At 43.0% G+C, this 17174-nt stretch overlaps 1 protein-coding gene across 2 annotated transcripts; it reads left to right on the top strand.

The window, feature by feature from the left end:
- Positions 1-560: 560 nt before the first annotated feature.
- On the top strand, positions 561-17007 carry epb41b (erythrocyte membrane protein band 4.1b). Of its 2 annotated transcripts, none has more exons than XM_081715554.1 (31): positions 561-759; positions 860-964; positions 1191-1233; positions 1556-1631; positions 1758-1976; positions 2100-2187; positions 2337-2489; positions 3081-3175; positions 3586-3737; positions 3959-4063; positions 4245-4541; positions 4637-4756; positions 5022-5645; positions 5964-6134; positions 6309-6932; positions 7251-7421; positions 7596-8219; positions 8538-8708; positions 8883-9506; positions 9825-9995; positions 10170-10793; positions 11173-11343; positions 12109-12327; positions 13731-14018; positions 14175-14330; positions 14841-15020; positions 15209-15408; positions 15716-15745; positions 15958-16020; positions 16217-16399; positions 16583-17007. In XM_081715554.1, the coding sequence occupies exons 1-31, from the start codon at positions 673-675 to the stop codon at positions 16607-16609; spliced, it is 6861 nt and encodes a 2286-aa protein (XP_081571680.1). In that variant the 5' UTR covers positions 561-672; the 3' UTR covers positions 16610-17007. The 2 variants fall into 2 exon arrangements, with proteins under 2 accessions (XP_081571680.1, XP_026856994.2); XM_027001193.3 differs by having other exon boundaries at positions 562-759; positions 4245-4445.
- Positions 17008-17174: the final 167 nt, after the last annotated feature.

The raw sequence follows: 17174 nt of genomic DNA, 5'->3' as shown, positions 1-17174 counted from the left end.
TCAAGCAGTTCAGTTTAGGAAAGGAATAAGATGATGGTTAATAAAGAATCATTTGAATGGTTATTGAGGATTAATTGAGAATTCACAAACCATCAAACTAAGTTCAAACAAAGATCTCCCACATGCTTCCAAATCCCCAAACTCTGCTTTTCACACACTTGGTGTATTTTTTAAGAGGGGTAGATGGGGGAACAATTAGCGTGCGTGTCAGCCACGCCTGTTCTTATCTGTGCGCTCAAGCTAAACCCTTGAGACTGGGCAGAAAAGAAGGCGGAAATTTGATCTGACTTTTTCTTTAAATGTTATTATAGGTTATGTATCTTAATCCCTGGAATGATGGAATGAATGATAGCTTTGTGATGATTTGCTCTCTGTCAGTGCGTGTGTGTGTGTGTGTGTGTGTGTGTTTGAGCACGCAAATGTGTTTGTATGTGCACATTTACGTATGTGTCTCCTGAATTTTTATCTCCTTCAAACAGCCATAGGCCTATCTTACAGCAGACCAGCCTGGGCTTGGCGACGGGGCCACCTATCTCCCCGCACAAATGCATTGAAATAAACACAGGCTCACGCTGATGTGCAAAGCCCTCAGTAAACTTCAAAAACAGGGGAGTCACAAGTAACTGCTAAACGTTTTGCAGCGTTACACTGTTTTGCCGTGAATCCAGAGTCATGGAGAGCAAGGGAGAGCGCGGAGGAAACATGGTCCGCTGTTGGGTCACACTCCTGGATGACACGCACATTGAACGCGACCTGGAGGTCAGTCTCAAGTCTGTGAGCCCTCACTGTTATCAACCACCTCTGTCTTACAAAAATAGAAAAACCAACAACAAAAAAATGTTTTCTTCTTTGTTTACAGAAAGGTGCAGTGGGTCAGGTGCTGTTTGATAAGGTGTGTGAACATCTCAACCTGCTGGAGAGGGATTACTTTGGTCTAGCTGTGTGGCTTTCCCCCAACACCAAGGTAAATATTTTAGAACTGTTACATAGTATAGAATTCATTTACAAAGAAAGAGAACAACCTCCAGTGTGTTAGCCACGTAGTCTATTTATAACTTTATTTATAAATGTAACAGTGTGTCATTCCAAAATAGACAGTTGATGTAAATTGTCCTTGGCTAGAAATTTTTTGGATAGTGTGCTGGCGGTGGTGGAGAGGTTTCTCGCTCACTCTAAATTTCCTTTATCAGGTGTGGTTGGATTTTTCTAAAGAGCTTCACAAGCAAATATTAGGTATGTAAAGTCATTCCTATTCTGTTGGGTTTGAAGTATAATTTGGCGCTTGGGGTGTATGTGTGTATTATGATGTTTTGGATGTGTTTTGGAATTTTGTTTGAGGAGTATATCTGTTTGGGGTGTATTGTGGCATGTTTTTCAGGTGTCTGGAGTATGTTCTGGTATTTGGCCTGTATTGTAGTGTTTGGAATATTTTTGGGGTGTGCTGTGGCATTTGTAGTGCACTGTAGTGTTTTAAGTATATTGTAGTGTTTGGGGTGTGTTTTACCTGTGTGTTTGTGTGTAGCTCTGAATCTGTTCTCTTCTGCTTGGATTGTAGGTCAAGATGCAACATTCACTTTCAATGTCAAGTTTTACCCACCTGATCCTTCCCTACTGGCAGAAGATATCACCAGGTAAAGGATTGCACACACACACACACACACACACACACACACACACACAAACATGCATGGCCCCTCAAGCTAATGTAAATGTATCAGTATTGTCTTTGTATATGTTAACATTTCTCTTTCCTCCAGGTATTTGTTATGTCTACAGCTAAGGTCGGACATCATGACCAGCCGTCTGTCCTGTCCATTAGATGTGTTGGCAGAGCTGGGCTCATACACAGTCCAGTCAGAGTTGGGTGAATACGACTCTGAAGTGCATGGGCAGGGTTACCTCGGTAACATCCCCCTTGCACCACATCAGACCCCGGAGCTAGAGGACGCAGTCACAGAGCTACATCGTTCACACAAGTACAGTATCAGTTAGCCCCACACACATAGATACACACATCCACGCTTACAAGCACACGGGACTGTTGTCATTGTTTGTATATGTGTGTGCATGTGCGTGCGTATGTGTGTGTGTGTGTACAGGTCTATGACTCCAGCTGATGCAGATAAGGTTTTCTTACAGAAGGCCAAAAGCCTGCCCATGTATGGACTGGACCTGCACCCTGCCAAGGTAACACTCGTGAGCATGTGTGTCCCTGCCATTGTGAACATTATGAAATTATTCATTGTCTGTGTGCCAGTGCTGCATTTGATAATTTGTTTTTCTGTGTGTGTGTGTGTGCTTGTGGCTGTGTATATGTCTGTGTGTATGTGTGTAAGGATGCCAGCGAAGGAGATGTAATGCTGGGTGTGTGTGCTGATGGGCTAAAGGTGTATGAGGGTGAGACGCAGATCGATAGTTTTCCGTGGCCCAGAGTTCTAAAGATGTCCTACAAACGTAGCAGATTTCTCCTGAAGATCCTTCAGGAACAGGTAGTCCAGTGTGACCTGATGGCAACACACACTATATATATAGCAGTATAAACAGCTGTGTAATCAGCCGAACTGTGCACTGATACTCTGTACATAATGGAAGACAATGTGTACGTTGTATACAGTGTCTAAAGAGTAGCACTGTAGGGTTGCACATTCTTACTCTGTTATTCACTGTATAATCGTAATGGTATAGTATTGATAAACTGTAATAATGGTGGTGTAATGTAAAGTGTAACCAAGAATATTCCTGCACCATTAATGTTAGCACCATGTAGAAAAATGTAATTAGGAGATATTCTTTGACCGAATGTAAAAATGTCAGAAAAATATGAAATCATATTGTAGTAATGTATTTGTTCCTATATTTTGTTATATGTAATGTAATTAATTCATGTATTTAGTAGTGCTGAAAATCAGGAGTACTTGAGTTTATATGTGTATAGTATAGTTAACAGAGATGAAGAAACAAGATAGAATCCTTATAGAATCCTACTAACAATCAGAGAATACTGTCACAGGAAGAAATCTGATGTGAAATTCAGAATTTTTGAGTATCCATGACAGCTCACTGTGTTCCTCATGTCACAGTATGCTTCTGAAAGTACCCTTATCTTCAACCTACCCAACTACCATGCCTGCAAAAGCCTGTGGAAGACCGCTCTAGAGCACCATGCCTTCTTTAGGTATCTTTCAAGAGTGTGGGTGTGGGTGTGTGTGGATGTGGGTGGGTGTGGGTGGGTGTGTGTATGTGTTCTGGAGGATTTCACAGCTTTACCTGTTGTTACAGTGTAAGTAAAGGCATTATTTTCACTCTCTGAGGTCTCCCACATCACAGTGTGAAAAAGCACATCGTATAGCCATTGTGATTAAAATGGAGTAATTACAGAAGTAAAGAATAACTCCAGATGCCAGATGATATAGTTCCTCTGAGGTAACAATAGAAGTTATCCACTAATCACACAATTAAAAATACCTACTCCCCTGTGAATGCAAAAGTAGGAGTCTCTGTCGCAGCAATTATGAAGGACTATATACCCTATTAGATGCCTAACTCAGTGAAGCATTTATCAAGGCTTATCCAATCACATTGCAGGAACTACCGACAAGACAGATCCTTTCCCAGCCTCCTACACCTGGGATCTACGTTCCATTTCCATGGCAACACTCACACTGAATGTCTGGAAGCCAGCTCCAGCATCAAGCGTCCACCACTACATGTCGCTCGTTCTGCCATCAAGAGGAAAGGTGTGTGTGTATGTGTGTGTGTGTGTGTGTGTGTGTGTGTGTGTGTTTGTGTGCCTGTGTTTTTGTGTTAGTGTGGGTGTACGTTTTGCTTTAATGGGTTTGCAGGTTGGTGAGCGCATGCATGATTGTGTATTTGTGTGTGCGCGCATGCATTTTCATGGGTGGATCTTTCCTGTGTGTGCATATCTTGGTGTGTTTATCTGATGATGGTATTTTTCCAGCAAAAGAAAGCATGCTTGAAACTTTGAAGCGCCCAAATCGTACGGAGCTTGATGATTGGTTCCAGGTGTTAGACGTTGACCAATTACAGCCCAGCTTTGGACTAGGTAGAGTCCAGTTGGATCTGATCTAATTAATCTTGCTTTGACTCATATGTAGTCTTCATTCTGGTATATTCCATCTAAAACAAAATGTTCCTAAATCATCTGAATTGTTATTTGTTACAGTCATTCATGACAGTCACATAAACACAGAAAACATGCAATAATCACTGCTTTATGTCTACAGAAACCTTCGCTGCTGACCAAGCATCCCTGCTGTATGCAACAATAGGCACTAAAACATACAAACATGCACACAAAGTCACATGGATGGATGCAAAGAGCCATGCTTATGGGGAAAGGGAGGAAGGGGAGGGGCCAAATGAGGAGGCAGGGCCTCAGCAGCTGGGTGGGCGGTCCTTCCCACCCCAAGGCTCTCTGTCTTCCAGTAAGTTCAGTCTCCTCCTGTCTACCTGCCTGTCCAAGTCTACTGTGCAGCTTCTTCACCTTCTTCCTTTTTGTCCTTGGATATTTTGTGAGCTTTGTAAGAACAAAGTTAAATTAGTACTCTCATATGTTTTGACAGCATGACTGACTTACACTAAACTATATTTCTACATATTTGTGTTTCCTGTACAGATACAAACATTTTGAAAAGTGGTGTTCCCCAGAGTTGGAAGCAGCATGCTGATGACTGGTATGACCTTCTCAATCCTAGAGCCTCAAAATCCTCTACTTGGATCCTGGAGACTGCACCATGTGAGTTAATAAACATGGTCTTCAGTCTGAACATGAGAAGCAGAGTGAACCTCTCCACAGTTCCCAGTAACATTAACGCTGTCCTCTTCAGGTACAACTAAGAGTGCGTTCAGACATTGGCAGCTTTGGTTCGATTAAAGTGAATCATGGTGTGATTGCTTCAATGCCACATTCCAGCTAACAGGAGCCAGTTGGGCTGATGTGACGGTGTAGTGGGTAGAGACAATGACAGTTGTAATAATGTTTCTGTTTGGTTTCACCACAGCATCTCTGCAGTCTTCGCAACTTTGGGAACAAAGACGGGAGCTGGAGAAGAATGAATGGGAAGAAAGAACCTCAGAGGAGAGTGCAGAAGTTGTCAAAATAATGAAAGAGGCTCAGTATATGAGAGATGGGTCAGAGGGATTAGAGGTTGAAACAAGACTAAAGAGAGCAGATATTGCTGGAGAAAGTCTGGAGATGGTTATTGTAGGAAAACAGCCAATAATGAAGAGCATGGAAGAAAAACTAGAAGAACAAGAGGATGGAGCAAGATTGCAGAATGTAGTAATTCATCAACAGAGAACACAAGAAGTACAAAGATATGATGGACAACCTCAAGAAGTTTTTACTGGGCGAAAGATAAGAAAGGTGGAAATAGTTGGGGGGAAACAGGAACTCTTGGTGGGAGGTCAAGTGGTTTCTGAGGAGACAATAGAGGGATTAGAGAAAAAATTACTGGAATTGGAGAGTATTGAACAAAGAGTACAGGACACAGAAGGTCTGAAAGTCAGATTTCGGGAAGGGGAAATTCTGGAAGAGAAACTGCGGCAAGCTGAACAGGAACGAGCCCTGCGAAGACAGCAGGACGATTGGCACATTCTGATGCATCACAGGCACTTGGCTGCAGGTATGTCATGTGATCAACTCTGCAAAAGTTGCTATTAATACCAAGCATGTTTATATGTGCAAATAGAACACAGTTGCTGATGTTTAAGCAAAATGCAGCATTTTTAAAACATTTTGGCAAATGCTACACCCAGTGTACACTTCCAGAAGATATCTCTTAGACAACTAGTATAATATCAAGCCACCTCCGGGGTAGATCAGGTAAAAAGAGTAGTGTGTAAGAGAATGTCATACAGTATAATGAAGAGCTACAGGGCAGCAGGACTTTCAGTAGACAATTCATTCCTATCAATTCTCATTGTACTTATGACTTGCACAGGTGCCAAGACAGAAGTGGCACTCCAGACAGGTGGGATTCAGCAGTGGGAGGAGAAGACTTTGCAAAGGCCAAACCCTCTTCCACCCATCCACACTGAAGATAACTGGCATGTCCTGCTGAACCTGCCTCCCATGTCTCCACAGGAGTCCTGGTTAACGCTGTCCCCTTCAGGTACAACTAAGAGTGCGTTCAGACATTGGCAGCTTTGGTTCGATTAAAGTGAACCGTGATGCAATTGCTTCAATGCTACATTCCAGCTAACAGGAGCCAGTTGGGCTGATGTGACGGTGTAGTGGGTAGAGACAATGACAGTTGTAATAATGTTTCTGTTTGGTTTCACCACAGCATCTCTGCAGTCTTCGCAACTTTGGGAACAAAGACAGGAGCTGGAGAAGAATGAATGGGAAGAAAGAACCTCAGAGGAGAGTGCAGAAGTTGTCAAAATAATGAAAGAGGCTCAGTATATGAGAGATGGGTCAGAGGGATTAGAGGTTGAAACAAGACTAAAGAGAGCAGATATTGCTGGAGAAAGTCTGGAGATGGTTATTGTAGGAAAACAGCCAATAATGAAGAGCACGGAAGAAAAACTAGAAGAACAAGAGGATGGAGCAAGATTGCAGAATGTAGTAATTCATCAACAGAGAACACAAGAAGTACAAAGATATGATGGACAACCTCAAGAAGTTTTTACTGGGCGAAAGATAAGAAAGGTGGAAATAGTTGGGGGGAAACAGGAACTCTTGGTGGGAGGTCAAGTGGTTTCTGAGGAGACAATAGAGGGATTAGAGAAAAAATTACTGGAATTGGAGAGTATTGAACAAAGAGTACAGGACACAGAAGGTCTGAAAGTCAGATTTCGGGAAGGGGAAATTCTGGAAGAGAAACTGCGGCAAGCTGAACAGGAACGAGCCCAGCGAAGACAGCAGGACGATTGGCACATTCTGATGCATCACAGGCACTTGGCTGCAGGTATGTCATGTGATCAACTCTGCAAAAGTTGCTATTAATACCAAGCATGTTTATATGTGCAAATAGAACACAGTTGCTGATGTTTAAGCAAAATGCAGCATTTTTAAAACATTTTGGCAAATGCTACACCCAGTGTACACTTCCAGAAGATATCTCTTAGACAACTAGTATAATATCAAGCCACCTCTGGGGTAGATCAGGTAAAAAGAGTAGTGTGTAAGAGAATGTCATACAGTATAATGAAGAGCTACAGGGCAGCAGGACTTTCAGTAGACAATTCATTCCTATCAATTCTCATTGTACTTATGACTTGCACAGGTGCCAAGACAGAAGTGGCACTCCAGACAGGTGGGATTCAGCAGTGGGAGGAGAAGACTTTGCAAAGGCCAAACCCTCTTCCACCCATCCACACTGAAGATAACTGGCATGTCCTGCTGAACCTGCCTCCCAGGTCTCCACAGGAGTCCTGGTTAACGCTGTCCCCTTCAGGTACAACTAAGAGTGCGTTCAGACATTGGCAGCTTTGGTTCGATTAAAGTGAACCGTGATGCGATTGCTTCAATGCCACATTCCAGCTAACAGGAGCCAGTTGGGCTGATGTGACGGTGTAGTGGGTAGAGACAATGACAGTTGTAATAATGTTTCTGTTTGGTTTCACCACAGCATCTCTGCAGTCTTCGCAACTTTGGGAACAAAGACGGGAGCTGGAGAAGAATGAATGGGAAGAAAGAACCTCAGAGGAGAGTGCAGAAGTTGTCAAAATAATGAAAGAGGCTCAGTATATGAGAGATGGGTCAGAGGGATTAGAGGTTGAAACAAGACTAAAGAGAGCAGATATTGCTGGAGAAAGTCTGGAGATGGTTATTGTAGGAAAACAGCCAATAATGAAGAGCACGGAAGAAAAACTAGAAGAACAAGAGGATGGAGCAAGATTGCAGAATGTAGTAATTCATCAACAGAGAACACAAGAAGTACAAAGATATGATGGACAACCTCAAGACGTTTTTACTGGGCGAAAGATAAGAAAGGTGGAAATAGTTGGGGGGAAACAGGAACTCTTGGTGGGAGGTCAAGTGGTTTCTGAGGAGACAATAGAGGGATTAGAGAAAAAATTACTGGAATTGGAGAGTATTGAACAAAGAGTACAGGACACAGAAGGTCTGAAAGTCAGATTTCGGGAAGGGGAAATTCTGGAAGAGAAACTGCGGCAAGCTGAACAGGAACGAGCCCTGCGAAGACAGCAGGACGATTGGCACATTCTGATGCATCACAGGCACTTGGCTGCAGGTATGTCATGTGATCAACTCTGCAAAAGTTGCTATTAATACCAAGCATGTTTATATGTGCAAATAGAACACAGTTGCTGATGTTTAAGCAAAATGCAGCATTTTTAAAACATTTTGGCAAATGCTACACCCAGTGTACACTTCCAGAAGATATCTCTTAGACAACTAGTATAATATCAAGCCACCTCCGGGGTAGATCAGGTAAAAAGAGTAGTGTGTAAGAGAATGTCATACAGTATAATGAAGAGCTACAGGGCAGCAGGACTTTCAGTAGACAATTCATTCCTATCAATTCTCATTGTACTTATGACTTGCACAGGTGCCAAGACAGAAGTGGCACTCCAGACAGGTGGGATTCAGCAGTGGGAGGAGAAGACTTTGCAAAGGCCAAACCCTCTTCCACCCATCCACACTGAAGATAACTGGCATGTCCTGCTGAACCTGCCTCCCAGGTCTCCACAGGAGTCCTGGTTAACGCTGTCCCCTTCAGGTACAACTAAGAGTGCGTTCAGACATTGGCAGCTTTGGTTCGATTAAAGTGAACCGTGATGCGATTGCTTCAATGCCACATTCCAGCTAACAGGAGCCAGTTGGGCTGATGTGACGGTGTAGTGGGTAGAGACAATGACAGTTGTAATAATGTTTCTGTTTGGTTTCACCACAGCATCTCTGCAGTCTTCGCAACTTTGGGAACAAAGACGGGAGCTGGAGAAGAATGAATGGGAAGAAAGAACCTCAGAGGAGAGTGCAGAAGTTGTCAAAATAATGAAAGAGGCTCAGTATATGAGAGATGGGTCAGAGGGATTAGAGGTTGAAACAAGACTAAAGAGAGCAGATATTGCTGGAGAAAGTCTGGAGATGGTTATTGTAGGAAAACAGCCAATAATGAAGAGCACGGAAGAAAAACTAGAAGAACAAGAGGATGGAGCAAGATTGCAGAATGTAGTAATTCATCAACAGAGAACACAAGAAGTACAAAGATATGATGGACAACCTCAAGACGTTTTTACTGGGCGAAAGATAAGAAAGGTGGAAATAGTTGGGGGGAAACAGGAACTCTTGGTGGGAGGTCAAGTGGTTTCTGAGGAGACAATAGAGGGATTAGAGAAAAAATTACTGGAATTGGAGAGTATTGAACAAAGAGTACAGGACACAGAAGGTCTGAAAGTCAGATTTCGGGAAGGGGAAATTCTGGAAGAGAAACTGCGGCAAGCTGAACAGGAACGAGCCCTGCGAAGACAGCAGGACGATTGGCACATTCTGATGCATCACAGGCACTTGGCTGCAGGTATGTCATGTGATCAACTCTGCAAAAGTTGCTATTAATACCAAGCATGTTTATATGTGCAAATAGAACACAGTTGCTGATGTTTAAGCAAAATGCAGCATTTTTAAAACATTTTGGCAAATGCTACACCCAGTGTACACTTCCAGAAGATATCTCTTAGACAACTAGTATAATATCAAGCCACCTCCGGGGTAGATCAGGTAAAAAGAGTAGTGTGTAAGAGAATGTCATACAGTATAATGAAGAGCTACAGGGCAGCAGGACTTTCAGTAGACAATTCATTCCTATCAATTCTCATTGTACTTATGACTTGCACAGGTGCCAAGACAGAAGTGGCACTCCAGACAGGTGGGATTCAGCAGTGGGAGGAGAAGACTTTGCAAAGGCCAAACCCTCTTCCACCCATCCACACTGAAGATAACTGGCATGTCCTGCTGAACCTGCCTCCCAGGTCTCCACAGGAGTCCTGGTTAACGCTGTCCCCTTCAGGTACAACTAAGAGTGCGTTCAGACATTGGCAGCTTTGGTTTGATTAAAGTGAACCGTGATGCGATTGCTTCAATGCCACATTCCAGCTAACAGGAGCCAGTTGGGCTGATGTGACGGTGTAGTGGGTAGAGACAATGACAGTTGTAATAATGTTTCTGTTTGGTTTCACCACAGCATCTCTGCAGTCTTCGCAACTTTGGGAACAAAGACGGGAGCTGGAGAAGAATGAATGGGAAGAAAGAACCTCAGAGGAGAGTGCAGAAGTTGTCAAAATAATGAAAGAGGCTCAGTATATGAGAGATGGGTCAGAGGGATTAGAGGTTGAAACAAGACTAAAGAGAGCAGATATTGCTGGAGAAAGTCTGGAGATGGTTATTGTAGGAAAACAGCCAATAATGAAGAGCACGGAAGAAAAACTAGAAGAACAAGAGGATGGAGCAAGATTGCAGAATGTAGTAATTCATCAACAGAGAACACAAGAAGTACAAAGATATGATGGACAACCTCAAGAAGTTTTTACTGGGCGAAAGATAAGAAAGGTGGAAATAGTTGGGGGGAAACAGGAACTCTTGGTGGGAGGTCAAGTGGTTTCTGAGGAGACAATAGAGGGATTAGAGAAAAAATTACTGGAATTGGAGAGTATTGAAGAAAGACTACAGGACATAGAAGGTCTGAAAGTCAGATTGCTGGAAGTGGAAATTCTGGAAGAGAAACTGCGGCAAGCTGAACAGGAACGAGCCCTGCGAAGACAGCAGGATGATTGGCACATTCTGTTGTATCACAGGCCTTTGGCTGCAGGTATGTCATGTGATCAACTCTGCAACAGCTGCTAATACCAAACATGTTTAAATGTACAAATGGAGCTGCTAATACCAAACATGTTTAAATGTACAAATGGAACACAATTGCTGATGTTTAGGCAAAATGCGGCATTTTTTAAACATTTTGGCAAATGCTACACCCAGTGTACACTTCCAGAAGATATCACTTAAACAACTGGTATAATATCAAGCCACCTCCAGGATAGATCACGTAAAAACAGTAGTATGTAAGAGAATGTTACATAGTATAATGAAGTGCTACAGTTCAGCAGGAGTTTCCTACCAAAGTCCTCCTCTGAATACTGCAGTAGAAAATGAATTCCCATCAGTTCTCATTGTACTTATGACTTGCACAGGTGCCAAGACAGAAGTGGCACTCCAGACAGGTGGGATTCAGCAGTGGGAGGAGAAGACTTTGCAAAGGCCAAACCCTCTTCCACCCATCCACACTGAAGATAACTCGCATGTCCTGCTGAACCTGCCTCCCAGGTCTCCACAGGAGTCCTGGTTAACGCTGTCTCTTTCAGGTACAACTAAGAGTGCGTTCAGACATTGGCAGCTTTGGTTTGATTAAAGTGAACTATGATGTAATTGCTCTGTTAATGTGGCTTGTCAGAGCAAGTGAGAACACTGCCTTTGGAACCCTGGTGCATGCCAAATAAGGCCTGGTAAAAATATCACCAGATATACACAAATCCCACAAGTATATTTAACCTATCCTAGAAGGTTATTATAAAAGTTTGGCACTATAGTAGTTATTGGCACAAAATATTCCATTGTAACTTGCAATCTAGAGTACTCAACCGAGGAAGCCACATAAAACCTGAGGGGTAGAGACATGAATACTTCTACAAGTAATGTTCACATGTGTAGGGAGCACTAAAAATGTGGGTAGTAAACATCCCCCCTCTACAAACAAGTGAATAAATGTTCTGTGATGCGATAGCTAGAATTAGCTTGATAGCTTAAGCATATATAATTAGCTAATTATAATAATTATAATTATAATTAGAGGTTTGGAAACCGGTTTTGGTTACACCATAGTGCAATGGACTTTAATGGAGAAGATTCTAGAACAGTGTCAGTACATACCAAGTTCAAATCATTTCGTCACAATTACCCTACAATTGAAAAGATTCCCATAGAGCTCTCCTGGACAGAGCGTTTCAAGAGGTGCTCTTGCTTCTCTGCGCAGATGTAGGCGCTTCTGCCTCCTTTGTAAGGCCTTATAAACCTTGTAAACTAAGCTGCAGCACACACACCCAATAAATGAATGCACCTCTCTTCTTCAGATGAGGAAGACAGACCTGTGGTGCCCATGGTAACAGAGAGTAGGCAGCAGGAGGAGGAGAGGAGATGGCAAGACGAAAGGAAAGACAGTCAGGTGAAAGAAGTGCTCCAGGTGAAGGAATCCTCCCAGCCACCCATCGCAGGCCAGAGAGCAAGCCAGCTCCAGAGGGAAGTGAACGATGACTGGTTTGTCCAGCTGAATCCTTCTCCTAAACAATCAGGTAGACACACAGGCACAGTTCCCAGGACCAAGATTAGTACTAATCCTAGACTAAAAAGTACTTTTAATGGGGAATCACCTCTGACATTACAATATGTTCCAAAACTGTGCTTTATCTGTGTAGAAGAAACCAGTACACACATACTGATTATCTCACCCCAAAGCATCTAATGCCAAACGTCTCGCTCCAGGTGTCTCACACCAAGCGTCTCACTCATAGGTGTCACACACCAAGCATCGTAACCTTAAGCATTTCACACCACACCTCTCATACCAAGCAGCAGTTGCACATCTGCGCACATTTTAAAACAGAGAGCAGAAAGTGAGGCTAGCTGGAGAGTGACTAACTTTGGCAGAAACGGTAATGGCAGCGTGGAAGTGAGTCAAAGTGGCATAGAACCTTCTGAAGAGGACCAGAGGGTTCCACTGGGAAGGAAGAAGAGCTTCCTGATTTTTAGATAGATAGATAGATAGATAGATAGATAGATAGATAGATAGATAGATAGATAGATAGATAGATAGATAGATAGATAGATTGATTGATTGATTGATTGATTGATTGATTGATTGATTGATTGATTGATTGATTGAACTTTGTCATTGCTCAGTACAAGGCAACAAAATACAGGTAGCATCTACCAGAAGTGCAGGTAGTGGCAATGTGCAAGACATCCTTTGTGCTTTTGGATTTGCTACTTTTCGAGAAGACTGAGCCTTTATTCAATAAACTCATCTGGCCAGTTACCCAGGTGACTCTAAATAGAAAGGAAAGACAAGGAAAAGCATTAAGGTAGAATGAAAGAGGAGAATGTGACAGCAGAGGGGCAGAGAGGAGCAAAGCCACTTCAGCCATTTTGTTATAACAATATCAGAATTTTCCTGGCTTCCACAAAGAGGTTATAAAGCACTCACTGATGTGTGGGAACCCTACTCTTATTAATCTTGGGCTATAGCTTACCTTATTCCAAATCTATTTATACTTCATGTAAGATTGGTATAAAATAGTCAGAAAGCCTTTGTCATAATGACGCCAGTCACAGTGACAGACAAGAACATCATGGCCAAGAAGAGCATGGCAGAGGAAGAGACGAGAACTCAGGTGCAGGTGGTGGAAAAGCCAGAGTCAGTCCCTTATCCACCAGCAGAGGGCAGCAACACCACAGAGAGAGGGCCATGATGACTGGTTTATCCTTTTAAATGCTCCTCCAATGGATTCATGTAAAAACATACACATGCACATATTTGTATTGTTACCTTTGTGGAGGTTTTCTGGATATAGAACTGTGTATACTATAGATTAATTTATTAGTAACCGAAAAAAAGTCTACTAGCTCTTATAATCTTTAATCAACACACAGCTAAAGGAAGAAAGAAATACATTTTAGGGTATTTGATTGTTTCCAGTGCCTGTTGCTGGGGTTTATGAAGACACAATCGACATGAGAACTCCGCAAATAGACACAAGAGTGTCTGAGCCGGTGAGAATGAAGGGACGAGAAGTTATGATAGACGTGAAGCCTATGATCATTGAAGAGAAGCATTTGATCATCGGAGAGAAGCACACGATCATCAGAGAGAATCCACTGAAAGTTGGAGAAGTGGAGAAGATTCCAGGTGCACTGCAGGAGGTCGATGACAGCTGGTTCGTGCTCTTCGACTGGACACCATTTGAGAGGAGGAGCGTTGGCACAGGTAACGCTAGCTGATCCAGACTGTCTCTGCGTTAGAAGCTCAAGTGTTGCTTTTACAAGATGTCGCCATTTCAAGGGGGATATGCAGGGATATGCTTCTGTCCTTAATGACATTCTTACAAACAAACATGGCTGCACTGTTCCGCTTGTACCGCAGAAGTGTCGGACACTTGGCTCTCAGAGGAGAGGAGAACAAAGGAGGTGCAGGAGAGGAAGATCCGGGAAGAGGAGCGGAGGAAGCAGGAGGCACGTGCCCTCCTGCAGGGGGAGGCGAGCAACAAATGGTTTGTCCTGCTGGAGACTCCAAAAGGAGGTAGAGTGAACCCATGATTCAGTAGAATCCCTACAGCTGAACTAACATGTGCTGTTGCAATAACACCTGTACAGTGCTGAATTAACACCAGCAGTGCCGAATTAACACATACGGTGCTGAATCAACACCTGCGATGTTGAATTAAGATGTACAGTATTGAATGAACAACCTACAATTTTATAATGAATTTAGATGTGCAGTGTTGAATTAACACGTGCAGTCTTTAATTAGCACATATAGTGTTGCATGAACACCTACAGCGCTGAATTAACACCCGCAGTGTTGAATGAACTTTGTGTTGAACTATTATTGTGTGGAATGATGATCATGTTCATTCGGGGACCTGAATGAACCAGCTGGACCCATATTAACACTATTCAACACTACATGGGTTAATTCAGCAAAGTAGGTGTTGAGGAAAGCACTCAGAGAGCCACCAAGCTGTTTCTCTCTCTCTGACTGATTCTGACCTATGTTATGTTTTCCCCTCCCCCTGGCTGCCTTGTCCAGTGAAAGAATTAGATAGGAGAGCTACTGAGGAGCGAGTGATGGAGGAGGAGTTGAAGAAGCGAGTGACGGAGGAGGAGCGGCGTAAAAGAGCAGCTGTGGACGAGAGGAGGGCAGTACAGCTCCCATGGGAGGAGAAAGATGACTGGTTTATACTACTGTCTGTGTCTCCTAGAGAGCCAGGTAAACACACCCAACACAAACATGCATTTGTCTGTAGCATTTCTACAGAGAGCTAGACCTACGACTGGAGTCGTGAAGCCGTTTCGGAGCTCAGACCTGCGGTGTGTGCTGGGTCGTCTGGGCCTTGATAAGCCCAGGCGGCGGGCAGTGATGATGACCAACTAAAACCCGTGTGTCTCTCCTTCTAGCCCTCAAACCTCCCCCAGTTCCTGTCATGTCCCCAGTCCCAGTGGCTGTGCCTAAGACCCACCCACTGCCCCCAGCCGACCAACCACTGACATCCACTCCCACTGCCCGGCCTGCCCCCATCACAAGACCGACCTATCAGGAAGAAAGAACAAAGATGCAGGACATCACACAAGAATCAATACAGGACATCACACAAGAGGTTTGAAACAGGAGCACCCAAACAGAAACACACACAAACACATCCCAATAACATATATGCACGCATTCACCCAAACAGAAGGCATCCTATACATATATAAGTTAAATACATCCAATCGGTGTGATCTATCTTATATCCCACATTATATAGGGGCACCATGTAACATAATTGATTAACTTGAGATGGCGGTTTAAGATTGATTTACATTTTCACTGAGGATCCTGGGTGACTGGGTTTGATGTGTGCGTGGGAAAGTTCTCCGGTGAGTTACCTGTTAACGCATCTTAACGCATGTCTTCCTCTACAGGAAACAGAATCATCAGTCCTCATCAGAGAGGTGAAGCACCTAATCACTCCTTTTATCATTTCGTCTCTTTGATTCTTGTCCATTTTAAAGCTATTTGTTGTACATCATTAAGCACAGAAAGCGAACTGAAGTGCACACAGCAAACAGGCATTTCCGTGAAATTAAATATGTTTTCTTTGATATCTGAGACTGAAATGTACTGCTGCGGCTTCAATCTTTGCCACTTTGTTCCTCTGCCACAGAGAAAAGCGAAGAGAATCGAGGGAGAAACGATATTTATCCGCCACAGTATCCTTATGCTGGAGGTAGGTTATATTTCTGCTGAGCATCCTGTGAGAACTAAAATCTGTTGTTTTAACTTTAGAGAAAGTGGTGTTTATATTTGCTTTATGTACAAGACACATCAACAAACCACTACTTTCTCTCTTTCTGCTTCTCTCTCTCTCTCCTTCTCCTTCTCTCCCCCCTTCTCTCCTCTCTGTCTTTTTCTCTCTCTCATAGAACTTTGATGAGACTCCGGAGGTGGTGTTAAGGCATCATGCCAGTATCAGGGAGTTAAAGCGTCTCTTCCTGGAGGATGTTCCTGTATTCGGCCCCACCGAATGGGACAAGCGCCTCTCCACACACACCCCCGTCAAGATCCCCAAGGTGACCAATGGCGACCTCTTCCTCGGCATGGATTTAGTAAGCCTCTCTCTCTCTCTCACACAAATACACATGTACATAGCAAATAGGTACATTCAAACGCTAAATTTGTCCATTAGATGGAGCTAGTATAAAAACACAAAGCAGCTTTATTTTGACATTTTTCTGAGTTGTTGAGCGCTGTTAAGAACGCGTCGGATGACACATGGTTTTATTTTTCAGATGGCAGATGAAATATTGGTCACGTAATTCAGCTGCGCTTCCTTATTAAGACTCATCTTTCTTTTTCTCATTCCTGAGCAGCACAAAATCCTCTTTCTTCAGCATTTAGTCACTGACACATTGCTGTTTTGGTTGGTTTTTAATGCGTTCTGCATTCATTTTTCTTAAAAATTGGAGCTTATATTTAATATCTGCCGATATGTAATGTGTTTTATAATACTCAGTAGGCTTTAATATAAGATGATATGTTTTGTTTATTATAACCTTTTAAAATCTATGTTCATTGTAAGAAACTAATGTGGATTTATAAGAGAGTGAATGTAAGGCTCCTGAATCCTTCTGTCAGTATTCGGGTAGCCATGTTTGGTTCTGTTTAGCTAACACCAGTGCTGTCATCAGTTCAACAATAAAGAGATTTGATCTCAGCTCGTTTTGGAAACGCCAGCAGTTCTTCATGCACTACCTCAGCCATGAGCCAAGATCTTGAACTGGGGTCAGGATTGCTGTTCTGGTCTTCATCATCACCAGTGTAGCCTGCCTTAGCTTGTCCTCAAATGGTGATTCGTGAGCAAAATCAGAAGTCCATCTGTCA

Source organism: Electrophorus electricus, chromosome 1 (assembly GCF_041902795.1).
Source record: "Electrophorus electricus isolate QZ-2024a chromosome 1, ASM4190279v1, whole genome shotgun sequence".
NCBI lineage: Eukaryota > Metazoa > Chordata > Actinopteri > Gymnotiformes > Gymnotidae > Electrophorus > Electrophorus electricus.
Note: the sequence above shows the minus strand (reverse complement) of the source record. Positions and strands in the feature narration are given on the sequence as shown.

Bases quoted from the DNA above. Each gene is read 5' to 3' on its own strand.
- epb41b (XM_081715554.1), top strand. From the start codon at position 673: ATGGAGAGCAAGGGAGAGCGCGGAGGAAACATGGTCCGCTGTTGGGTC. The intron at 760-859 runs GTCAGTCTCAAG...CTTTGTTTACAG, and splicing joins ACATTGAACGCGACCTGGAG to AAAGGTGCAGTGGGTCAGGT. The intron at 16,400-16,582 runs GTAAGCCTCTCT...TTTATTTTTCAG, and splicing joins TCTTCCTCGGCATGGATTTA to ATGGCAGATGAAATATTGGT.